The 26,957-nt window shown below is 44.1% G+C and overlaps 1 protein-coding gene across 1 annotated transcript; it reads right to left on the bottom strand.

Annotated features, from left to right (window-relative positions):
* Nucleotides 1-6,950: 6,950 nt before the first annotated feature.
* LOC118783836 (zona pellucida-like domain-containing protein 1) lies at nt 6,951-25,421 on the bottom strand. The gene is made up of 13 exons (XM_036537794.1): nt 25,313-25,421; nt 24,918-25,138; nt 24,341-24,522; nt 23,490-23,562; nt 22,130-22,227; nt 21,259-21,339; nt 20,884-21,055; nt 20,600-20,705; nt 19,436-19,465; nt 18,546-18,717; nt 10,098-10,116; nt 7,261-7,318; nt 6,951-7,174 (listed from the first exon to the last, which is right to left on the bottom strand). Exons 1-13 carry the CDS (start codon nt 25,416-25,418, stop codon nt 6,951-6,953), a joined length of 1,542 nt encoding a protein of 513 aa, XP_036393687.1. The 5' UTR covers nt 25,419-25,421.
* Between the last annotated feature and the right edge of the window lie 1,536 nt (nt 25,422-26,957).

Raw genomic sequence — 26,957 nt, 5'->3', positions numbered from 1 at the left:
ATTCTAAAAGTAAACATCTACACATCTTTCAGTGCCAAAACACGGCATGTGTGACTGTGTTCAAAATACGTCTGCATGTTTATGCTGTAGACAGTGTGAATTCCACCTGTCTGACATGGACATTTGGGCTGTCCTCATAGCCTCTCTAAGTCCCTTTGATCTACAGGGACATCCCATAATGCAACACTGTCTTACCTTTCCTGACACCTTGACAGTAGATACCTGTAAGTACCGTGTCCTCCAGAAAATCAGTTTGAGCTGGGATACGGATTATACGTTGTAAGTGGATAACCGAATGGGGGAGTCTTGGAGTGAGGTGGCCCCAAAGCACTGTTTATTTTTTCCTTGTTTTGTGTGTGTCTGCGCATGTGTTTTTTTGGGAGGGGGATGCTTTACCTTTTTATAGCCCGCAAAAGCTGCAAGATCTGGTGTTTGAGCTCTGGAGGGTGGGAGTGGGGGGCGCCTGGGGCAGGTTTATCATTGCTAAGCAGTTTTGTATGCTGTAACTCACTGCAGAGCTTGTTATGTGTACGAAATACCTGAAGGGGGCTGTGCTAATGTGGCTGGAGTGAGTGTGTGCCGTATAATTCCTGTATGTGTGTGTGTGTATGGACAAGCTTACCTCCTGTCCAAGGGCAACTTCCCAGGCCTTGGGTGGGGAGTCGGGGAAGGGGGGTGGGGTTCGTACCCAGTGTGCCTGTCCTTGTGTTTCGGCGGACTGGGAGTGAGGTGATCCTGTGACGGATAGGGTGGAGGGATATCCAGGCCCTTCCGGTTTTGTGAGATAGAGCCACAGAGCCGATTCAGTGTAGAAATATACACGTTAGCAGTTGACAAAAGCTGGTCTGTGAGCCAAGGGGCTGTTGAAGGAACGGCAGCGGTATTTTTACACGAGGGTTGCCTCCTCTTTATACGACCTCAGCAGTGACCACACACAGGGTGGCTGGCAGAACTGAGGAATGGCTCTGGGGGTGCAGGGGATGTGTGTAAATAGTGGAATTTGGGAGCGGTGCATTGTGGTCAGGAGGGCGTGCATTATGGGAGAGTGTCTGCAGGTTTATAGTGCGAGTTAGAGCAGGGGAACGATCCAGTCGCAAAGCTTTTATAATATTGCTCATTGCTGCTTTACTTTATTTGGATGCAAATAAATTAAGTTGCCATGTTTTTGGTAACAAAACTTTTTACTAGAAGACATTGCATGAACCTGTTTTTTTTATTTTGTCTGAGGCTTTTTGGGAATTTAGCACAGTATGAACAAACAAAATTAGACAGATATTGACATATCGATATATAATTACGTGTGTGTGTGTGTGTAATATTAACTACATGCAAATAAGACGAGAATCCCTTTGCCCATAGAAAGTTACAATGGCAAGAGCAAATGGAAACATTAGCACAACACATTAGCACACTTTTCTTATGAAACGTCCCCTGAAAATGAGTGGAAGAGATGTCAGATTATGTCTTCTTAATTGGACACATGAAGTGCTGTGCAGTTGGTGCTAAGCTTGAAAGCTTGTGTGTGTATGTGGGGGGGGGGGTTGATGTCGATCACACCTAGATGGGCAGAACAGTGAGGGAAATGCATTCGGCTCCTCCGTGGTGCTTTTGTGATGGATTAGCCAGTGGGAGAGCTCTCTGCCTGTTGCGTTGCTGTTTCTGATTTCTGGGGATAAGCTCGGCAGCTTGCTCTGTGCACTCAAGTGAGTGAGAGAGAAGGTTAGCATTAAATACAAGCCGCGGCTGAAAAGGTCAGAGTATATTTCTGTTCTGTGGTGGGAATCTCCAAATTAATCACAGGAACAGAGCAGAAATGGTAATCTGTAAAATCATAATGACGACTATTTCAGCAGGGCTCCCTGGCTGCTCTTTTCTTCAGAAAGTGAAATATAGGTGATCCAGAGGTGATACAGAGAGCTAGTGCTGAAAAGCTAGCAGCGTATATGTCTCTGCCATTCTGGGATCCTATAGAATAATCATAAGTACAAAGCAGAAATGCTAATCGGTAACACTCTAAAGAAGACTATAAGGCACAGCCCCCATATTGCAGTTACACACAGTGAGTGAAATACAGCATATCTAGATAACGTAGAGATTATGTGGAGATCCGCTGTTGAAAAGGTAGGCCTTCAGTCTTCCGGAGCGTTGGGATTTTCCAAATTAGAAAGAGAGCAGAACCGAAATGTCAGTGTAATAAAGTAAGCAGTAACACAGTAAATGTGACTATGGCAGAACTCCATGTTACACTTCTGTTCAGTGAAAGGAATATGTCTAGATCTAGATATCCTTAATTTTCTGCATATTAACGAACCTGTCAAAAGGGTATTCCTTGTATTTAATGAGGCATGAAAACCAGACAGAGACCCTACAGAAATGAAATTAATGTGTACATATGGAATCTGTATGAATCAGAATTTTATTTTCAGGACTAGACAGAATTATGTATATAGTTTACCATTGTTCTTCTGTATCTCTGCCCTATATAACACCCCACACACCTACATGGTGTGTATGTCTCCTTGTAGCGCATGAGGACTTGTTGCTCTAATGATATGGGCATGGCAGAACATTACAGAGGTAAACTCCTGCCGAGCTGTATTGAAAAACAGCAGGCTGCCCTTGTGCTTGTTATGTTCCCACGGGTTTAAAGGGAGGATAATATTATGTACACTGTATGACACAGCACATTCAATATGCGCACACACCACACACACACATGCATGTACATGCTCACACATACAGGCTCACAAATACACACACACATACGTGTACACATGCACACACACAAACACACGTACTTACACACACACATGCAAACGCACAAGCACATTCATACACACACACATGCACACACATAAATGCTGACAAACACACACACACATACACAAATACACACACACACACACACACACACACACACACACACACATATACACAAATACACACACACACACACAGACACAGAGGGGATACTGATATGAGAGTGATGTATAAAGGGGATTACTGTCTTTTATTTGTGGATTTGGTACATGTCGCAGGGATCCAAAAACATGATGGAAAACATAAGTTTCGGTTGGGGGATTTTCGCAATACAAAGCAGGTTTCGCCGCACAAAGCCCATTCTTTTCTTCTCCTTTTTGTTATTTAAACCCGCAGAGGTTCCCCGGTAAGAAAGCGCGGGGCAAAAATAAATGTGTATCTAGACACGAAAACACATTACCCGGGCCGTCGGCCGAGGGGAGGTGATGTTATTACACGGTGCTGAGGCTGATAAGAGCACGAGTTGCGGGGTCGGCTGCACCGCGGCCTGCAGGAGAGGGAGAGAGGGGAGATCCGCGGGGTGCAGGAGCGGGAGAGAGGGGAGATCCGCGGGGTGCAGGAGCGGGAGAGAGGGGAGATCTGCAGCCTGCAGGAGAGGGAGGGAGGGGAGATCCGCGAGGTGCAGAGGCCAGGCCCCAGGGCCCAGGCCTCCAACAGAGATGCGGCTGCCAGGCCCGGCACTATGGGGGTGCTAAGGAGTGCACTGCACCCCCAGACGGACCTCAGTGCACCCACAGTTATCTCCTTATATCCATATTATCCAAAACATTATGCTTTTTTTTAAAATATGTTATTAAGTTTTGTGTCACCCCCCCCTCCCCCACGGATTGCAATTGCCTGCCATCTGAAACAGTCAATAGTCAAACACAGGGAAAATAAATAAGTAAATAACTAAATAAATGAAAAGATGAGATGTTAACCTGAACACAGAGAAAAGAAAAAAAAACCCTTCACGGCAAAAAATTATGCAAAGGGACAATTTGATGTGATTCGGAGGGGAAAAAAAGTTACAACGGGATCCCCAGATAAGCAGGTTATACAAGCACCGAATTCCGTTCCGCAGCAGGTAATGTGATGCGCTCTCGTAACTTTGCTCCCCCCCCCGTTATCTGATTATTTCTTTCTGAATCTGTCTCCGGGTCGGGCAGAGACGTACGCTGCAAATTAAATACGGATATCGATCATTTTCGAGACTGTGCCTAATGCCGTTCTGTTATCATGGCGGTCAGGCCGGGAGAGGAACTGCAAGCACAGCAAACGCAATGGCCATGCGGACTCGATGGGCACATTCGAACAGACCGCTGCGTGCGCCCATAGGAACATATAGCTGGCTTTAGAAGATTGGCAGCACAGGCAATTAGCTGGAACAAATGAGCCTTATTGGTGCTTTGCTACCCAGGGAGTCCCCCCTCCCTCAGCGAGCTTCTCTGCGTTTACTGACAACCGTACTGTGTTGCTGTTGTCTCAAGAATATTTCTTAGTGTGTAAACTGAAATAAATTATCATACAGCTAATTATCAGGGAGTCTGAGGGAGAGGGGAGGGGAGTCTTGGCAGTGAATTGAATGGCATATCGAGCTTTATTGCAACATCCATTTGTCATAAACTTACAAACACTTTCACACGTATTCTGTTGTCACTGATTGCACCTCTGTCCCCTGTTTGGGAATGTTTTATGACAGAGGTGACATGTGACATGAGACGGAAACACCTCTCAGTAAGCAGAGAAAGCAAATGCTTCTGTCGCGTTGTGGTGATGGGATCGGGGGGGGGGGGGGCAGTTGGTTTGTCTGCGCAGAACCTTGAAAAGGTGAAAACGCTGCGCCCCTCCGCATGATAATTAAGTGATAACTTATGCATCTTGGTGCAGTTCATTATTCTCAGTCCCCAAACTTCGTTGCGCGCGTGGTTTCATCCTTGCTAATTAATCATTATATACCTCTGAAAAGTTCTCTTTCTAAATTGCAGGTAGCGCTGGGCGCGGCGCCGGCGCCTTCATCAGGTGATGGCATCGCGGCGCGCTTCCCAGCATGGGCTCGGCCCGCCATTACTCACTGTCAATTCCAAAGCCCCGTATGACAGCGGAGACTAATGGCATAGGAGCTAACAAGGTTAGGAATTTAGACATCTGGTCACACTGCGGTACTCTGAGCGGAGAGAGGCGTCGGATCCGTGACTTCACACCGCGTTCCCGCCGTAAAAGGTTACCCGGCCAATCCCAGACGCCGTCGAGATGCGGGCCGGTGGATTCCTCTCGCTCTGATGTGATTCGTGATGGCGCTGTAGGCGCCCGCACCACGCCAAACGCCATTACCCACTGGAAAGAAAGAAGCGCGCGTGAAGCTTGCTCCGGATTTTACAGCAGGGCCAGGCGGCGCACTTAATCATGGATTTCTGTAATTTTACTGCCTCCTGTTAAACCTGGAAGGAGCCGAGAGTGAAACCCACACAGCGTGCGTTTGGAAGCCTCAAACTAGCCCCGCCAGGGTGCGAGTCAGCCTTCTGCGAGAGGAAGGGCACTCCCACCAAGAGGATTATTCCTCTACATTGTAAAGATTAGCCATTGTTGTGCTGGTTTGTCTGATGGATTATGTCGTGTGCGCACAGATTCCGAGGCTACCCCTGCACATTGTTTTCTAATGCAGCAAAAAAAGCGCAACAAACAGAAGAATTTGCGTATTGGGAAGAAAGCAAAGCCCCATTGATATGCCACTAATTACCCATTTGTGTGCAGCGGTGGAGAGTGCCCTGAAGTGCTAGCGGCGTGGGTTCCGGAGCTGTGATTGTTCTCTCTGCAGAGAAAGAAGGCCGTGCTGCCGTGTAATTCTGTCACACCACAAATTCTGCGAGTCAGACAGAAAAAAAAAAATGAACCCTGTGGGGGAGGCCTTAAGGAGGATTTATTGATTCTGTTCTCAACAAAAATAAAAGTTGAACTAAACAGATTGATGCCTGCAATTTCACATCTGTCTGCAGCAACATTAGGGGGGAAACTGTAATTAAATGGCCCTTTTTTTTCGCTCATTTCACCGGGCCGGTTTAATTAAATCATAGCTGTAACGAGTGAAACCTCTGAGAGGTAATAGAAGCCAGACCGTGGTATAAACCGAACCTGATGCTATAATGGGGATCAGGAAAAAAAAGAGGCCTACATCCATAATTTTGCTTAATGAAGTATTTCACAACTGTTGATTTTGCTCGGCCTGCATGTGTCTGAGGACATCTTGAAGCTGACGTTATCCACTCTCGTTTAAGTCTCTTACACATGTAAAGTACAGTAGCCAGGCCCTTCATCTAGCCAGAGAAGCTGTGCTCATTTTCTCAGCCACAGATGGCTGGAATAAGGATGACAGCAGCGTGCAGTTCTATAAATCAGAAACGAGGGGATCATAACAGCAACTCAAAGAATACCTCTTGGCTGCATGGTGTAAGATACAGCTGGCGGGGGGGTGGGGGGGGGGGGGGGGGTGGAGGTCGGTCACACGTCATGAAGAAGATGAAAGATAAACACTGTGTCCCGTGAAGCGATATCTGATACTCCGACAGCTTGCTCGTTTTGTACAGAAGCAGACCCCTACAAATGTTGCTGGGCTGTGCCAGGCGCTCCTTCGATCCAAACACATGGGTCTCGGCTTCGTATTATCTGATGTTGAACTCTCTCCGCTGCCCCCCCCCACCCCCACCCACCCCCCCCCCGGGGACAGGCTGTGTGGCCACACACTCCGTGCATCCCGTCACTCGTTCAGGTGCTGTAATCGATTCCCGTAATGCAATGGATGCAAAACGCAGCCTGCAGCCGCCGCTGCGTAAGCGTGCATGGCGATAAGCGTGCTTTGTTCCTGCGACGCCTCGCCGCTGAAGCATGTGACACGGAGAGAAAAAGACGTCTGCATATAAATGCACGTTTACTGGGACCATTTGCTGGTGCTCTGTGTGCTTCCTCTGAGTACCGTATCTTTAATTGACAGACAAAAGGCTCCTCCATGCAGTGATCTCTGCACCATCCCTCTGAAGTGAAATTACTGGGGGAGGGGGAGGGTGTGGGGGGGGGAGGGGGAGGGTGTGGGGGGGGGGGGGGGGGGTAGCTTATTCATGCATTCAGTTGCTGTGTTCTCATTTCACATTTTCGCTTCAGAGCAGCAGACAGACGCCCACGTTGCTGTCTGTCTCTGTCTGAGGCCCCTGAATCTCTCGCTCCGGTGCAGACAGAGGCACTGTTGAGGCTGAGGAGGATGTTGGTGAGCATGCCAAAGAAGACTTGCAGGTCTCCAGCGCCGATTTCAAACGCATCGCGGCAGAGAGGCGCGCCTCCGTCTCACACCTGGCCATCGGAATCCGAATGTGGTTACGGCAACCTGAAGCAGGGAGAAACCAAGGGGATCTCGCTCACAGGGCCTGGAGAGAGAGAGATGAATCCCAGTAATGAGCTCACAGAGCTCACAGGAACTGGAGGAGCGAATGAACCCCAGAAATGAGGCGATGGAGCTCACTCTGAGGGACTGGAAAGAGGAAAGAGACCCAGCACTGGGATGACAGAGCTCGCTCAGAAGACTTGGACAGAGGAATGAACCCCAGCAATGGGATACTGGAGCTTGCTGAGAGTACCCTGAAAGAGGAATTAACCCCAGAAATGGGGTGATGGAGCTCCCCGAGAGAGCCCAGACAGAGGAATAACCCCCAGGGATGGGGTGGCACTAGAGGCCTGTGAATCAGGTCTGCTTACGATCCTCCGGACAGCTTCAGTAAACTTTTCCGTTTAGCACTGCGTCTTTTATTTCCCAACCAGAGGGAGGAGACTGGATACTCCCTCAGGGAAGACACAGTGTTATAAAACGGCAAATATAAAACGCGCTGTAACTGTCGGGGAAAAGACACATTGACAACCACATTAAATTATTTTGTCAGAAAATGCATTCCTTTCCAAGCCTGCTGAGAAGCGAAAAATGCACTCATCTAACTGCACTACAACAACTATTCTGTAACTACTGGATGTGCACGTACTGTTGTAGTTAGTAATGTGGTACACATGCTTTCAGTCCATGTAATTACATGTGCTTTTGAATAACTTTGAGCTGTTTACCAAACTTAAAGCGAACACCAAGACAATCCCTATCATCTTTGTACTAACACAGACTATAACTGTGTTTGGATGCACAGCAGCAGAATGAGGTCCTTGCTTTAAATATGGTGAAATGACACGGGTTATGTAACTTACTTCAAATGAAGAATGAAGTGTGTCTCGGCATAAGGTCGGGGTCAAAAGATGTCAGGGTACAGCTAAGTGAGGTAATTTTAACACGTACAAAAGTACAATATGAGAACCATTTATAACTTGTGTGTGTATGTGTCACCAGCAACACCTTGTGGGGGGGAGTTATTCACTGGAAGTTGTCACATCGTCATAGACTCACAACACAGTGAGTTTGTTTCCAGAGTTCCATGGACTACCATCTAAGGACGTTGGTTTAGCGGTCATTTGGCTCGTATTTTATTTATTTCTTTATATATTCTTAATTGAACAAGGTGTCTATTCTCTGCGCTTGGCGGGACGCCGTGGGAGAGGGAGAGCGATGAGAACTTCCAAGATTAAAGGCAGGTATTCTTGGCCATCTGTATTCCCTTCACATTGGTCACAAGGTAAGCCAAACCTGCCAGTGTCTGACTCACCATCAGGGGAGTGGGAGCCGGGCTAACACTACTGTTCTGCTTCTGCCTACAGCACTATAAACAGTCAGTGGCTTCACACCACGCTTTTATTTCGGATTACACAGTCCTGTCTCACTCTCACTCACAGCCTTATATAAGACAGCACATCATGAAAACAACAACGACGACGACAACAACAACAAACCCTTCACTGAAATAAGCCTTTCTGGGCCAACACTCAATTTTTCTTTGACGCAACTGAAACTTGGAAGCACATTATGAAAAATGCTTACAAACAAACTGTGCCGCGCACGGCTCTGGATTGATGGCTTCAATCGGTCTGGCTCTGTGAATCGCAAAGATATTTAATTCCAGCAGTTGTCTGCCATTACTGTTTCTCCTGTCCTTAAATTTGCTCTCCGTAATCAGATGGCATGAAAGTCGATGCAGACTCCGGAGGGGAAAAGATTGCGTGGTGCTATTACCCACCTGGATCTTAAAAAAAATAAAATAAAATGACTTATAAAACCCTTGTTTATAAGAGGAGAGAAAAGCTATAAACACATTAAAAGGGGGCATTAAAAAGCCATTTGCCAAAGCTCATTTGTTCCCAGACACATCCGATCTCCTTCTCTGTGAATGCAATTACAATAGCTGTAATTAAAATTGAGCTTTACTGCAGTTCGTTGACTTTTTTGCCATGCCCAAATCAATACGCTGTAGAGAAATTAAGAACACATATTAATCACATTTCTCTAGGTTCCATGTTGTTGCTTTTTAGAAGAAGCATGCTGAAAATTATGTTTGTTTCAATGAAATATGAACATATGGATTAAAAACAACAAAAAAAATGAATGTAATAGTGTACATTTTTTTTTTTATGAATGAAGTTATTCATGTATCAGAAGTATTCCATATTAATCACTGTTAACATACACAGTACCACAGTGCTTGGAGGCATATTTGCACACTGATTTGCTGAAGGATGCCTTTTTATCATTTATAGTCAGTCATAACCATAATTCCTGCATGGAAATAATAGGAAGAAGGAGAAATTTCACAGGAGGTTTTGCCTAATAACAACATTTAAATAATAAAAAGCGCCTAGCAGTTTCCTCTGAAGACCCACCGGTACTTTGCTTTAAAATGATCATTTATGGGACTCCTGAGTGACTCAGATGGTGCAGTTCCACAGAGGTAGAGAAAACTGGCTTCGTTATTCCAGGAATAGGGGTTGGCAGGTCAGGTTTACTTGTCTAACGGCTCTCAGGCATCCTATGATTTGTCAGGCACCTGTGAGTTGGTCAGTTGATATCAGTGGAGTATTGCCTATCCTCCAATGGGTGCTCACTTCAGTGTGGTGCACCATGTGACTGGTAGTGAGAAAAAACGCTATTGGGCGCCTGTGAGTGTAGCAGAGCTGAATTGAATAGCTCGTGTGAGCTCTGCCTAAAGCCTGTGGGGTAGCAGGTAGTCGAGTGGCTGCAGCGGTTACGTCGCTCCCTGAGACTTGGTTAAGTAGCGTTGTTGCCGATGGGCTAGGGGCAATTTGACTTTAGCTCAACTGGCAACGACGCTGGCTGTAAGGGGTTGGCAGTGAGCAGTGAGAACCCAGGTTGGAAACTTGCTCACTTGCTGACCCCCGTAACACCTAATTAGACACAACACAAGGTCCCACCCGTTACATGCGCATATCGGAGGATTGCGTAAGCACAAGCATAGCGGTGTCGTGACGAAACAAACCTGATGTACAAACTGTAATTCCAAAACAGGATTTCACTTAACATGTATATCTAATCGGAAGTTTGAATTCATAGTTTTTTTGTTCAAAAGTCCTTAAGTATTTGCAGATGGAACCCATGGGAAGTGATTAGTTGGACGTGCCAGTTCCCAGGCTGATAGTCTATACATGGTATATTTATACCTGGTCTGCACCTCCAACCAGTGTGGCTTCCTTTCCTTACAGCACCAGCTGATTCTGTTTCACTTGTTTGGTGTGTTTAATTACAGCCCCACTCTCAACAATGATGCAGAGTGTCACATGACACACTATGTCACAAAGGCAGGGTCACAAGACACACTGTGTCACAAAGGCAGGGTCACAAGACACACTGTGTCGCAAAGGTAGGGTCACATGATACACCGTGTCTCAATGCGGTGTATCATCAAAAACGTCAGAAATGTGTACAGGGTTGGAACCCAGCATGTTTAAAGGCTTTATTGCTGCTGGTCATACAGATTTCAGGATGTACTCTCTTATCATGGGCCTCATTCATAACATTAAAGCAAAAAAATCTGAATACAACTGAAATCAAAATTAAAAAGAGAGCCACCGAGTAGCCCTGCAACCCATGAATAAAACAGGGGCAGGCTATTCTCTGGGTAACGACTACCTGTGGACATCCAACTCACTGCGATAGCCATTGGTTTCGCAAATAAATAACTGGGGCACACAACTCTGTATTGTTTCACCAAATCAGCAACCAATCATTCATACCATTGTTTGATGACAATGGATACTCATTCAAAGAACGATGTGGTTCTGCTGTAAACATGCAATCACGCCAGTTAGGTTTGAATCAGCGCAGGACTCTTACGCCCACAATATCCTGGCTGTTGCCATTGATTTAGGCCTCCTTGTTGTTGTTTTTTTATGCTTTTGTTCTCCTGTTCAGGCCACACTGTCTGTCTTTGTAATGGAATTTAATTTATCTTGTCAAACACGAGCCCATAGCGATTGTAACGGGTTTGCCGCTGGGGAAGGGGGAAGGGCCATGGAAGGGTAATACATTGAACAGCACAGGGCAACACCTACATGTTTGCTCAGCATTTTTTGCCTGTCTAACACCTTGGCCATTCTATCCCGTTCCACAGCTTGTGCTCAGCAAAGAGCCAAGCCAAGGATAAGCCCCCAAATGACTGAATGAGCAGTTTCAGACCATGGGCAGAAGTACAAAGTTTTAACGGCTGTGGGGAGATGATCAGAGGCCTAATGTCACACACACTGTTAACACGGCACATTATCTGAGCCTTTCATCGTGGATTAATATGCCTGTCATATCCTAATTGCTTAGCGCATTTAGTGTGGGCTTTTGCTTTTGGTGACCTGTGCGGGTGGGTGGGTGTACTGCGCATTCCCACTGCATCCTGAATGGAGTCCTATTAATAGCCTGATTAGCACTTCCATCCGAGAGGTGGGAGCACCAATGACACAAACCTCTCTAAAATATAACAGCGGATTCGTCACCGCGGTTTTGGCAAGGAGATGAGCATCAGGGCTGGAATTTTTACCCTAAGGAATAAAAAAAAAACAAACGCTCTGTACACAGTTCAGGACACAACAATTCAACAATTTAAAAGCGTAAAAAACAATGCAAATGTTGTCTGTGGCTGTGTTGTAGACACCACATCAGAATGTGAGTAAATGCCAATATACCTAAGACTGGTAGAGTTCAAGAGAGTGGTAAACTATTTACATGCAAATTCTTCAGCAAACCCCATGCGGTAGAATCCAGTCTATATTTCTACGGTTTCTTTTTTTTTCCATTAAGTCTGAAATATTCATCATTCTGCCTCCAGATGCAGTTGGTGTTTGATATTCTTATGCTTTGCTCAGTGGTTTGCCTTCTTTTAAAGGGTCAGGGATTCAAACTGTTTGGAAATGGAGCCCCAGTCAGTATAAGCTGTGACTCAAGGCGCAGCAGAAATGAAATTTAATTACCCAGGTACATAGCATAAACAGCTTTGTTTGCAAGGCAATGGCGGACTGCTAATAATACTTGCTAAAACTTTCCCAGCGTGATATCTTGAGCTCTGAGTATACATTTGATACTCCACGCCGCAGAGATATCAGAACGTCTTGGAGGAAGGAATATTTATTCAGACACGTATACAGAGTGCCAGCACTTAGAAGCATGGCATGCCTCTCACTCCTTGCTGTGCTAAGTATTGACTTTAAGTTAAGTTGATGCAACTTTTTTGGTCACCCATTGTTGCTATGAGAGAAGAAGACCTTGCATCTCCAAATCTTAAAAGAGTCATGCCTGGTTGCTCCAGTAAATTGGCAATTAATAATATTATCAGAGCTGCCATTACATAGGCAATAAATGCGGCAACTTGTCACAACGAAATGGTATTATGTCCCGAAATGGCAGTGATTAATTAAGTCAGAGAAAACAACAGGCATTTTCCTTTCATACCTAAATGACAGGCTTGAGCAAATAACGGCTCTTTGTTCTGTGGCATGCAGGTAGCAATCCTGTGTTTATGGAGCCTGGGTGTTCACACTGCATTACGCAGCCATTCAGCCTTGTAGCTCGTAATCAAAGCCGGGGAAATTGCTACCATCTACACAAAAGGCCTTACACGGTTTTTTTGAAATATTGAAAGTCGATGAGTTTTCTAAAATGCCCACTTTCCGTTCCCAAACAGAAATTAAGCTCTGAAGTCGCATTTGCATAAAATTGAGGGATTATTTGATGGGTCAGGAAATTAAAGGAGAAATATGCTCAGTATGCGAAGCAGCGAATAAGTGCTGGTTTTTAGTGGTTAATGGCAGCGTGACCAGCTGCAGAACCAGCAGCCGGCAGGTGAGTCCTCTCCAGGGCTGTCTGCACAACATTCAGTCAATAAGTACAGCAATCCACAATCTCGGTCGATGTGGCATTAATGTTTCTCCGTGGCTCGATCGACACTCTCTCTCCTCCCGTCGTTAACGCAGTTCCGGGGTAGAGCACGCAGAGCGTACACCTGACGCTGACGCAGTACTGTGGGTAGGACGGCCTCAGTGAAGCCTGCAGCACGGATGTGGGGTGCGTGCGGCAGATCTGTAGGTCTGCTTCCAGGCATACGAGGGCTGTGACGGTACTGTACCTGAGGGCTGGGGGGGAGGGGATTTCATAGGAACAGTTTTCTCCTGTGTACTGCATGTAGAGACAGTAGGGTGTGTATTGCCTTTTTGGCAAAGTTTCTCTTTGTTGACAGTTTTACGAGATTGATTAAAGGCGTGGTCACAGATGCATTAACCTAACAAACATAACAAACACAGCGTTCAATCTCAATCTCATTACAAAGGGCTCTAAACTTAGTTTTACCGAGCGACTGGCTGAATGACTGATAAAACCATTGATTAAATAATTAAATGGCTCATAAAACGGTTCTGTGATTGGAGACTAATGAGAAAACTATAGTAGTGAACAGTGAAAAACATGAGAACACACCTATGCCTCAGGTGAAACTCAGGTGTTACTACTCTGGGCTGCACTAAGCTTGGACTGTACTCGGCACGTCACACTTAATTTGGTAAGTGGTAAGGACACTGCAAGCAAACATGCAAGTGTAAATTCACTGCTTCTGCTTGCTCTTTACCCCGCTGATGGCTGTCCCGTGATCCTCGAGGTTCCGTCACAATTTAGGAAGTGGGGAATGACAAGCCTGCCCTCTAGTGGTACTTCCTAAAATGACAGAAATCCTACATTGAAAAAGCACCACTGTTGCTTTAAGATGGTATCTTTTTGAAGTGGGTACAGATGAGGGTAAAACATTGTGATTGCATTTAATGGAATTCCTGCAGAAAAGTGTGATATCAAACCAAAAAAGATAATGCCCTTTTATGTTCTTATGAATTTCAGTTGAAGCAGAAAGTTTAAGATTACTGCATGCTCCATTTAAGTGTCATTGCTTGCTCTGAAGTAGGCTTGACAATGATTGCATTTATTATTCATGTTTAGTCAGTTTGAGGTAAGCGTACCGGGAAACCATAAGTTATTATCGATTACAGAGCCATGGGAAAGGGAGTTTATAGTTGAGTTTATTGTTGAAAATGAGCAGTTCTGATTGGCTAATTCTGCTGCTTCTCTCACGTGCTTGCTCTGTGTGACAGGTGTCTGGCCTCAAGGCAAATTACATCACCAGTAACCGAGGTTATATTGTTTAACTCACATGCAAATGAACAGAATGCATCATATCCATATGAGGCAACTCCACTGCAGCAGCCTGCCGAAGCCATCTGTGAGACTGAGCCCGCAAGCTCTTGATCTGGGCGAAACTCCACAAAGCAGCTTCCACAAGTCTGTGGCATGAAGCATGTGCTGTGATCTCCCACCATAAGCTAGAGTTCAACCCGAGGGCCAGACCCATCGCACTGATAAACGTCACCCAGACATGCACACTTGCACACATGCACACACACACACACACCCTCTAATTTGCATAACATCCTTGTGATTTGCAAGACCAGACATGGCCTGGGTACAGCAGGGAAAGCAGTTGTTTGATACTGGAGCACATGCCGCACCGACGATTTTGCTCTAATGTGGCCTGACATATTCAGCACTCGCTGTTGTTCATTATTGCAGGTACTGATGCATCTTGGCCTGCCAGCCCCTCTGGACGAGTGTCTACCAAATAAATAGAGCCAAAAATATACTGAGAGACCAAGGTAACTGGAGGTGGCTGATATATAAGTAGTGACTCTGAGAAATACCACACTCCAGTGTAAACAGGAACTCCACGTTCCAGCAAATAGTTCAGAATGAACAGGAACTCAACATTCCAGCACATAGTTCAGCGTAAGCAGGACCTCCGTATTCCAGTGTATAACACAGACACTGATAAAGAGTAACTGTTTCAATCAGCTCAGGTCTTGTTCTTCTTTAATGTCCATACAGTGTCATGGCTGGGACTGAAGGCAGAGACAAGTTTACCAGGAGCCACAATAAAGCGATGTCCAACAGCCTGAGAGTTCATCACTCATGGCTGTGTAGTGCACAGCGAATGAGAGTAGGCTAAGTCCCCTGTCACGCATTGAGTTGATTTAGTGAGTTAAAAATCTTTTTTTTTTTTCTTGTGTCCTGTCTGCATGTTCCTGCTGAACTGCACGTTTTCCTGCACCAGTGCTGCAGATCTGCAGATCCGAGGACCCGAGTCTGCCTGCCCGGCATGTTACCGCTGTGCAGGCTAGCTGTTGGATTTCATGGCTGAAGGCAGCGAGAGCACCTTGGCATTTTTCAGATGTTCTCTGAATCAGCACTGTTGTCACAGAGGTTTCTGTCCTTGAGGTTAATGTTTTACTAGCTGTTACATGATACAGAATGGGGAAAAAAAGAGAATCTATTGAATCAAGATGAACTTCACACACATCGCTCACAAGCAGACTATCTTGGGTAATCCCCGCATGGATTCTTCCTCTTACTTTGTAGAAAATGATATATGTTGTGTAGTCGTGTATAGACCTTGTCTGTCAAACATCTGCAGTTGCGTGTGTGTTTCCTGCTGGCCACATGAGATTTACAGGGACTAAAACAGCACAACTGTCCGGTGGGAATTCACCTGATAGTTAGACTGCATGACTAGTCACTGCATGACTGTGCTGTCTCTCCGTCTGTAAGGTATTATTGGTGAAAAACACAGCCTTCTTCTGGGAAAACGTGACTGAACTTGAAAAAACCTCGAAACCTGTGTCAGATTTCCATCTGTGACATCAGGAATGCAAGTTATGCTTCAGCATTTATCATTGTTGCCCAAGGGCTACTTGTTAAACAGCCTCCTAATGATTAAGCAGGGAGATGGTTGACCGTAAATGTCTGTTCATTTAGGAATGGTATCAGCTAACAACTGACAACATTCCTAACTATATAGTCATTTTTTGACATGTTGTTGTCCATGGAAATATTCAAAGACTGTGACCCCATTGGTTCGCTGGTCTGCTTTGATGACCTGCTGTAGCTCATGTGAGAGACACAGTATTTGAGTAACGAATCTGTCACTCAACTGCAGGCCTCTGGGCTGACAGTATTTGCAGTCCTGGCCTGGATTACTTCAGTATGCGTGCAGGTCATGGCACGAGCTGTATATCCCAGATACAAGGACAGAAGAACGGTCTGTAGGTTTGGTTCATGGGACCTGTTTTTAAGGTCCCATCAGTAGGGGGCTAGCGAAACCCTCCCATCTCAACCCAGTATCACTGCCTGCAGTCACTGCTCCACAGACCGATCAGCCCCGTGAGTCGCAAGCTGAAATTCCATCCTATTGTCTTGAGTTTTGGTGAAGAACTGATTGGAGTAGATAAAACTGCACAGAGTTTTGATCGCTCTGAATGAAAACTGAATTCTCAACTAGGTACGCTTCTTTTACCCATTGTTTCACATGTTTCACAGCCCTGTGGTGTGTGTGTGTGTGTGTGCACTGCAGATCAGCTTCCTTTAGTGAAAAGGATAGCCGCATCCTCCAAAGTTTCAGCTCATCTGACTGGCGTGAAGGGACGAATTCAAACGGAAGATGACGTGCCAGGACAGCTCCTTTAAACGTCACTTAAGTGTATAATAAACGCAATACATTTGGAATTGGAATCTCAAATTCAACAATAATAAAAGACAATATTTCACAGTAAAAGCTGAAATCATGCTCCCACAGGGTTGCTTAATGGCATGATGCTAGAGCAACTTTAAATCTTTTCATAAAATAATGGCCATAAATCTGTGTTATATGATACAGTTCCCAGTTCATACCTGCATATGTGTTTATCTGCACTTTCTTTTTTTTTTATTCCGCTCTTCCTTTTCGTTTGCTCAGCCTGAGTAAAAAAAAATGTTTACAGTTACAGCAGATGGGTAAAGCCACGCCCTTGCACGCTTGCACCAACTGTGGTTACTTGGGCAGATTTGGCATAATTTTTTAAATTAACACTTGGTTGGTGTGAGAATACCGTTCCTGCCAGGTCAGAGAGGATGGCTGGTATTCCACAGACCCAGAGCATGATGGGGGGAAGTATGGAGAAGAAACTGCACGCTGGGAGTGTTTCTAGGGTTTGTAGCGTAGCCAGAACGGCGCTCTTTGGAAACAAGCATGGCTATCAAAACAGAAAGCAAGTAAAATAGTTGCATAGAACACTTTCTGGTGGCACTAGACCTGGGCATTGTGATTGCAGGGCACTGGTGCTACAGCAGCACATGAGGTTTGTCCACTGTTAGTATGTTCATTTGGCAACACTGCACTTTTGTAACCCTCTCTGCATAAGGGGCATCTGCTAAATGACTAAATGTAAAGGTGAAAAATGTTACAACAGTTTCAAGTTATATGTATTTTTCAAAGTCAACGTTATTTCTTCTCTGATGAAAATATTTTAAAGCACCATATGACATACACTATATCTGTTCTTAAATGTATTACACAGCCTATTCCCTCTTGCAAAATGTGCGTAATCACATGCGTGAAACTGGTAATCATTGTACAAGCATTCAAAATCTACATTTGAAAATGTAATCATTAAGAGCTTTATGACCATTTACCATTCACAGCTGCAACATATTCATATTCAGCACATTTTGCATACTAAAATGAGGACATTATCTGTATGTTTTAAGGTACAAACGGTAAACATGTAAGTAAGACATAAGTATGACAACTTCCAGATCAGGTAGTGAAAGATAAGTCTTACATGAGCGCCATTCAAGTTCAATGAACACATTTGTGATAAAGAAAAAATTAAGATAATCCTAAAGATATTACAGCAAAGAGATAAAGGCATAGATCTGTACTCTAATAATGAATTATGCTAATAGAAGAACTGCAATAAAGAATCACTTGATTAAACATTATATCAACTTAAATAAAGTTTAAATGAGATATTTTCTTCACAGTCCTGAGTCTGCTTTTCTCAGTAAAAAAATAATGAATTACCCTCAGTGTAATTAATCATATTATGCTAAATCCTGCAAAAACCAAATCAAAACAAATACCTAAGGTGCAAAATTAATGCTACATCTCACCTGTCATTCTGAAAATATTGACATTGGCAATGAAACAGCTTTATAAAATGAATATAATAATCTAATCTCTCCTAAATTTGAAAGCAAAGCAATATTAAGCTTAGGAAAATGACAACATTTAGAACTGTATCGACCTGTGGCATCGGTTTAACAATTAGATGGCTCTCCCACCAGATCGCTGATCGGGCTCTTCTGGGCTGTGAATGATCATACAGTTGCAGAATGTGCAGCATGATGTCCAGCTTTATCATCTCAAACGAAAAGCCAAACAGCAGTGTGCGAGTGTGTGCCGGGCCAGGAGATGGGAGGTCACTGAAAGTCTGGCTTCCTGCCCTCCTTCAGGGCTCCTGAGCCGAGTGTCTGCAGCTTGAGCAGGGTGAAGGAGAAGGTAAATAAGCAGAATGCCATCACTCCCAGGATCACCAGGCCTGCGATCAGGGCGCTGCTCACCCAGTCCATATGGAGGACGTGGCTGTTTAATGGAGCTGGAGCACACAGAGGAGATCACAGGGAATGGGCATGTGTACGCACACACACACACACACACACACACACACACACACACACACACACACATACACACACACACACACACGGACACACACACACACACACACATACATACACACACACACACACACACACACACACACACACACATACACACACACACACACACACACACACACACGCATACACACACATACATACACACACACACACACACACACACATACATACACACACACACACACACACACACACACACACACACGCATACACACACATACATACACACACACACACACACACACACACACACATACACTCACATACACACACACACACACACACACACACACACACACACACACACATACTCACACACCCACTCACATACACACACATGAAAAACACGCACACACATAAGAACTGCTTCAAAAAATAATGACATCAACCTTAATGTTGATTGGCATCTCTAATTAGCTCAGAGCTATATTACTGGAACCAGACTTTGTTTTGCTCCGGAAGTTTCCCACTCACTCACACTTTTGGAAAGCTTATTTTCTACCCAACAGCAACAACAGACTTGACAAGTGTGAATTGACAGGGTCAAAATGGAAGATGTCATTTATAAAAAATAAATTAGACATCTTGCCTGTAATGTTAAACGGCTGTGTACAGCACAGTGAAAAATCTTACCCGGCTGTGCACTGTTGGTTGGGGCTCCATCTGCAAAGAACAAAAAGGGGACCTCAGTGTCAACAGCCTGCAGCAGGTGACACAACTGCCACTGACTGTTGTCTGTGGATCTGCTAAAAACCCTCTATTGTTCATAGGCTTCACCCAGTGTGAATGTCGTACTCAAGCAGTATCAAAAGCTAAGTGATTCATTCACTCCAAAACGGTCTTTCAGCAGATATGAAATTTTATTTAGTGAGACACATAAGCATTGCTGTCGATGAGGGTATAGGGGTACTGGAGTCAGAAAAACACATTGCACCCTGATTTTGTTGATCATCCATTCGGACATCGTAGAAGGAATAGGAATAAGAGGAGCAGGAGAGGAGAGAAGGAAGGATGCTGTGAACAGCTGACTTGAGCAGGATTGAGTGGGATTTTTATACTCGCGGATGGGACGGGTTTGTTAATTGTGTGGGGATTGTCTGAACATTCTCCTCCCAAATCTTTATTTGGAGATTCAGTTATTGTAAGGCTTCAGTTCTCCTTCAGTTTTCTTATTTTCATTTAGGTTTGCCTCTCAGCTGCACAAAATGCAATAAAATGTATATTATATAAAACTAATATAACTTCAGTAAGTTGTGTGCAATTTATTAATTATCTGAGTGCACTTGTACTTTGTTTACCTGAGTGTGTAGGAATGTTAGTCCTGCTGTTTGTAAGCCAGAACGTAATCATTTCTCTGCTTGAAGTGAGGAAGTGTGGGTGGATGAGTGATAATTGGAATGTATTTTCATCTAACTGTGTGTATTTTGTGTGTGTGTGTGTGTGTGTGTGTGTGTGTGTGTGTGTGTGTGTCTGTGCGTGTGTGTGCGCACACGCCTCAGTGTGTCTGTATGCCCATGGAAATTCATGAAGATTGTAATCATTTTTAAAAAAGCTGGTAATGTATATACAGAGTAATCCATCTCTCTCAACTTTTACTTCGCTGTGCAACTTACTTACTGATCCGACAAAAATCATTTCCAAACAGATTGGCGCTAAAGGCTTATCCTGTCTTACTTGAAACTGAACTGTTGCATCAATATAATAAGGGTTGTAATGGCACAGCAACACAAAGATAAGGAAGGGAGGAATGTCTTTATGTTCTGCTCAGGGCTTTGGGAGGCAGACAGAGGAACCTACCATTCCTGGTGATGATGGGGCCGGCCGTTATGACTGCATTTCCTGAGGCAAGATCTGGGTCACTGTTGGCCTCTGAAACATCCCGTTTCTTCCGACTGCCACAAATCTGCAACAATTTACTTGTTTTAAGAAGCTGGTGGTGGTGGTAATGTGTGTGTGTGTGTGTGGGTGTGTGGGTGTGTGTATGTGGCGGTGTGTGGTCATATTTGTAGTAATATGTTTACATTAAGCATTTTTGGCCAGTAATATTTCCATGTGTTTTGCGAGGTGGTGAAAACCCTGACCGGCATGAGCAGAGAGCAGTCGTCTGCACGGCAGAGCTTGGTGACACAGTGCAGGAACACCGTGCTCATCTTCTGGTTCTTGTGTTTGACGAAGCGGAACACCTCGAAGGAGAACCGGCCCATTTGGCTCTTTGCATTTTCGAAGACGGTCGTCTGTGGGTCTTTGTAACACCTGATAGGGCGAAGCAATGAAAATGAACAGGTGAAAGTGGGGTTTAGAACTCCAAGCCAAGATATATTTCTAGTTGTGATGTTACTTCCGTTATGATTATCCTCAACAGCACTTACAGTACCATGAGCTTTTGAGGTACAGTATGTCAGCCTCTCCTATTGGACAGGATTGGGCCTGCCTGACACGGAAACATTTGGACCTACCCAGAGAACAAGTCATAGCGCAGTTCATCGCTGGGGTTCCCAGAAGGAGTGGTGTAACAGTAGTCCATCAGGATGCTCCATCTGTTGGGAAACAAAAGCAGCTGTTTGATTGGACTGTAAATGCAGAAGTAGGTCTGAATGGGGCTTCCACAGAGCTGCTCTGATCCAGCTCAGAAAGCTGCCGCCTCTGGTCTGTACACAGCACTGCCTCCCTTCCCTTGGTAGAGTGGATACCTTCTGTAACCCTCCCCTGCCTGCGTCTGTGTTCTCATTTTCCATACTATACATTTATATGTCATTTCAGATGGAGTTTTATCCTACATTCACTAGAAAGTGTCCATTAGTGGGTTATATACAAGAAGATGATAATTATAGGATAGATGGACAAATGCCTGGTACATCCATTAAGGTACTTCTTCAAAAAAAATTTTTTGGCCTTTATTGTCATGAAAAAAAAAACCTTAAATGCAGTATGATATTGTACAGTAATTATGTGCTGATTTATTTTCTTGGACGTGCGTTCAATCCCTGGTGATTTGTCCTGAATTGTGGAGTAATGAATTTTGGCAAGTGATGCACATTTCATTACTGATACATTACCGAAGTGAAAAAAAAAGAACTCATAATGTAGTGCAAGTAACCAACAATAAATGAACAAATGCTGACATCCATTACATGTATTATTCAGAATTATGGATAAACCGCTTTGTACACTGATGGAATCCAGACTGTGTTGCTCCAACACTGACCTTAGTGGCAGCAGAATTTAATGTGGTCCAGCTTTTTCAATGTGAAGGTGAGTTCCGCTCAGTACTAATACAGCATAAATTTGCATAGGAAATTATGAAATATATCAGAACAAATGTGCTACCTTCTGTCCAGGTTGGTGGCCTTCACTGCTGCAAACACTCGCGTCTTTAATGTCAGTCCAGCCACTGGGACTGACAGCTGTTGGACATAGCTGGAGTCCTGGAAAATTTTTCAGGTATGAAATTAGTCTTGTTTTTTTCCATCTGGTTCGGATTTAACCTTTCTTACTTCATCTAATGAGGGAAAAACAAGTTTCATTTTCTAGCTATTCTTTTCACTACAGGGCAGCTGCAGTTAAACTGAAAAAGATTTAATTAAGGACTGCATGTGCATTGCAGCAAAGACTCCAGCAAAAACTGCAATGGATCTGGATTTACTAACCAGCTGTTATGGGTGAAATTCATAACCATTTGTCAGCCGTAGCATTACCATGAATTCTTACCCTAGATGCACTATGCCATCCTTCATGTGCTTCACTGGCCTGAATAAGCTCAAACTGGGAGGGAATTTTGTAAATGGGACCTAATAACTATTACAGCTGATTGCATTAAAGCCGATGTTAATTGCCAGCCTCATAACTGATAGAATACTTTTACTCACCGGTGCTCCATATGTTCGCAATACCATCTCAACGGTTTACTGCTTTTCCCACCTGTTCCGTGTGAACCTGTTATTCTCCTAAACACGCTGCACACGCCGCACACGCCGGCTTCTGCCTGCTTGTTTTCAGTGCCCTTCAAGAAAAGGCATTTTTCCCTTTGCGCAGCCCAGACTATCACACCATCTTTTATTTATTTCTGCAGTTGCTCTTTTTGTAATTCTAAGCTTGTTTGTGCTGCTCTCCATCATATTCCAGATTCTGCTCTCTACACAGCGCCATGATACATTTTCAGAAACAATTTCTCTGCAAAGATACTGAGGCACTCAAGAATGCAATAAAGCCTTCCACGAAAGTGTTGTGAGGAGAACCTACAAAATCCTGGTTAGTGTTAGCACTGTGTCTGAAGAGAAAGTGAGGGCCAAAATTGTTCTTTTTAAAACTGTATTTCCTCTATAACCGATCTTTGCCTGACTTCAGTTCTTGGATATATTCTTTGCACAAGAAATTTGTTCATTTCTCCAATTGTTTCTCTTGTTAATCCTCAAAACATTGTATTTCTGGTCTCATTTCTGCCATGCTTTTGAAAAGGCTAATTGAGAAGAAGAAGAAGAAAAAAAATCTTGCAATATGATTTAATTAATTTTACATTTCCAGTCTAATATTCACACAGAGATAGTCTAACATTTACTACCCTAAATATGCACCTTACACATGCATGTATGATGCACATATGGTAAGGAAAAAGTAGCTGTGTTTTGTATATTCCAAAATAAAATACATTGCAATTTTAATATGGAGATGCATAAATGTGTTTACTCACATTGTAAAGGAGCAGATTCAAAGTGCTTATGAAAGTGCCGTTGCTGTCTTTCACAGATATTGCTGCAGATGATCTTGGAAAAACAACAACAGAAACAAAAAACAAAGCAATTAGCGGTTCAATTTATTTAGTAATTTTATGTGCACAGCTTTGGAGAGGTTTGCATGCAGCTTCGGCTTAACGCTGAAACACAGTCATAATCATAACAGACCAGAAACAAGTGCGATTCAACCTGATTTGTGTTACAATAGTATAAGATTGGTGATAATTATATGCAATCTAATTCTGAGAATTATGTTGAGAATTGTGCCCTAACAATAGGTTAAATTTATACCTATTGAGTTACTGATTGAAACAACACAGCAACGTGTTGTAGTGTAGTGAAGGCTTAATTATATCAATATTCGATTTGAGTCATTTTATAACTGTCATGACTTTATATAATCCAATTAATTACTTTCATCATGCTGAAAAGTGAAAAATAACATTTTCATCTTAAGAGCTGTACATGAGGCCATCCTATTAACAGCAAAATTATTCTGCTGTTATGAGGAAATATGGAAAGGATATTATGATGTTAAAGCTTGGCACAATTTTTAATATTTTAATGTAAAACCTTGCTCTAGTAGTTTTCTGAATATGCCTCCTGAACCAACTGCTACATTTTGCAGTCTATGATATACTGTATACCTCTAGAATATACCAATACTGTTCACAATATCCCCCCAGGATACACCTCTGCTTTTAACAATATACCTTCAGAACACATCCTTAATTTTCAGAATATACCCCTGGGCTATGCAGGGTGGTAGAATGTCTGCTGAGAGTGCTGTAATCATGAGCGAACTCACGGTGAGAGCTGAGTGTTGTTCACTAGGTACTCAAGCGGGTAGCTGCAGCTAAATTTATACAGCAGACCCGGCAGGTAGCTGATGGTGGCCGGGGGGTCTGGAGTGTCGACGTATCCTGATATATTTCCAATCTGCACCAGCGAGAGGCTTCCGAAAGCGTTGGCCCCCTGCGCTGTGGAGACCTGCAGCAGCGACGACACCAGCTGTCAGTGCCCACCCTGGCGTTGCGCAGGGCTTCCTGTACCTTAAACACTGCCTGTAAGCAGGGGTTATCACTGAAGATCAACTTCTGACTTCTGACATGACTGGGTAGCAGGGTGTTGTAGTGGTAAGGCGCAGGACTGGTGACTGAAAGGTTGCTGGTTTGATTCCCCAGTAGGGCACCACTGCTGTTTCCTTATGCAAGGTACTTAACCCACAGTTGCCTCAGTAAATATCCAGCAGTATAACTGAATAATATTGTAACCTATGTAAATCTTTCTGGATAAGAGTGTCTGCTAAATGACAACAATGTAATGTAATGCTGCTGGTATTCTTGTCTGTTTCTGTGGTTAGCACTGTCAGTTCCGTCTCTCACCATTAGGGCAGTGCCGCAGACCTCCAGTGTGTTCAGGCTGATGGTGAAGAGGACCACGGAGGGGAAGGTGCTGTTGTTGACAACACCCCGGCACTGGGCGTCGCCGTGGCGACCGTTGAGGGCCAGGTCAGTGTCCACGTACCCAGAGAAGAGCACAGGGCAGAAGTTGATCTTCAGGGCGATGGACTGCACCCCGCAGCTGACACTGATGTCTCGCTCCGCTGCAGCGCAAACAAAAAAAAAAACTGTGTTTTTGGAAAGACACTTGGAAAAACACTTGCCCTAGTTTTACCAGTTTTGTGACAACAGTGCGTTAATTGATAGTTGAATGAATTAGAACTAATAAACTGCACCTGCAAGTGAATTAAGAAGAAACGTTTCTCACTTTTCCTCACCTGGGAACCTGCTGTGGAGGTTTGCGTCACAGTTGTAGCCATTGAACTGTGCGTAGGTGAGAAAGGTCTCACATACAAACAGAGTTATCCAACATATTAGTTCCATCTCAGCACCTATAAAAGATAAAAAAAAACAACCAGTAATCAACTCCAGCAATATCCTACTGCAAATAAATATTGCATCCTGAGCGATTTGTGTAAAAGGTTACATTACAAAACATGCACATAGCAGACCACACATTTGAGTTATATCTGTATTAAAAATCCTGAATTACTCTGATGGCTTGTTGACAAGAATGTGAATATGAAACAGAAACTGCGAATATCATCTCAAATCATTTTTGCTGGAAGACGAAAACAATTACCAACCTCCTACTGAGCCACAAAAGTTCAGAGGAAAAGCTTTTAAACTTTCCCGAAGTTTCCAATCCTTTTAAAATTGCCTTTTTAACAAAATTAAAGAATAACAAAGGATACAGATGACTCTCAATGACTGGAATTCAGTGCTTTTATGAAATACAGCAGTTCAACATCACTGACATCCATCAATTAGATTGCCGGCAAGTGTTTGGTTTGCCTGTCATGCAAAACACATTATCAGCTTCACATAATCCTCATAAAAGCTGGGAGCACTTAGAAATGCTGTTAAAAGACAGAATCCTGCCCTGGTAGGTGAGTCAATCCTGGGTTTGGGTGTTCAGCACCTGTGGCCCAGTGATGCCAGTCCTTACCGTTTGTCAGATGAAGCTAAAGAGTCAGCCACGCTCCATGTACCTCCAGCCTGTGCATATGATCAGAGGAGGTGCATCCTCACAGACCCCCGTGAACACGGGCCTCTCGGGGAACGGAAAGAATCGGGAATCTTTATTTGAACGCCTCAACAAAAAGGGCAGTCTCATAAAACAAGGGAAGATCCATCAGATCCGACTGCATTGTAGGGCCCTTTTGAGGGGCCCGGAAACATGAGCGGCTTTTCGCAGTTTCCCACTCGTATCCTCGGCACCCGACCCCCCCTGCTGTTAAACGCTCCCGCTCCACAGGGGGGGGCAGTTTGAAGAATTATCTTTTCAGCAGAGGCAGGGACAGGGAGGGGCCGGCGGACTGAAGCGGCCATTCTCTGAGCCGGCACGCCCAAGCCGCCACCTGGTCCGTCCAAATGCTTCCCACAAAGACTGTATGATGGCTCCGTCAGCACATCTGTACCCTCCTCTCTCCTGCAAACAGGGCTTAAAGAGAGCACACACTGGGCCTCTGATCTCCTGTTCCTGCAGCCCTGACGTCTGCAGTGAGTGATCAAGACAAGCAGCGTAAAATACCTTTGCCTCATATCCAGCAAACCATATGTAGCCTATAGAGACGAATGGAGAAGGACAAAGGACATAAATATCTTAATGCATTTTAATGGAAAAGGGCACTTCAGTAATATGTACAGTAAAATGTATGTGTAATATTGTAATTTGTACTACATGGGAAGTACAGTATTAGGTATCTTTTGTCCTGGAAACCCATATGTGTAAGATGCAAAGCTATTCAGTCTGGTTTTAAAATTATTGTATATAAGCAAATAAATACTATATATTCTTGGTAGTGTGGGCATATATTGACATTATTGACACTTTGATTGGCAGCAACTAGGATCAATTTA

The sequence above is a fragment of the Megalops cyprinoides genome, chromosome 9 (assembly GCF_013368585.1).
Source record: "Megalops cyprinoides isolate fMegCyp1 chromosome 9, fMegCyp1.pri, whole genome shotgun sequence".
In the NCBI taxonomy this organism is placed as follows: domain Eukaryota; kingdom Metazoa; phylum Chordata; class Actinopteri; order Elopiformes; family Megalopidae; genus Megalops; species Megalops cyprinoides.
This window is presented reverse-complemented; position numbering and strand designations above follow the sequence as displayed.

Bases quoted from the DNA above. Each gene is read 5' to 3' on its own strand.
- LOC118783836 (XM_036537794.1), bottom strand. From the start codon at position 25,418: ATGGAACTAATATGTTGGATAACTCTGTTTGTATGTGAGACCTTTCTC. The intron at 24,523-24,917 runs GTGAGAGACGGA...TCGCTGCTGCAG, and splicing joins TCTGCGGCACTGCCCTAATG to GTCTCCACAGCGCAGGGGGC. The intron at 21,340-22,129 runs GTAGCACATTTG...GTTTCCCAACAG, and splicing joins GCCACCAACCTGGACAGAAG to ATGGAGCATCCTGATGGACT.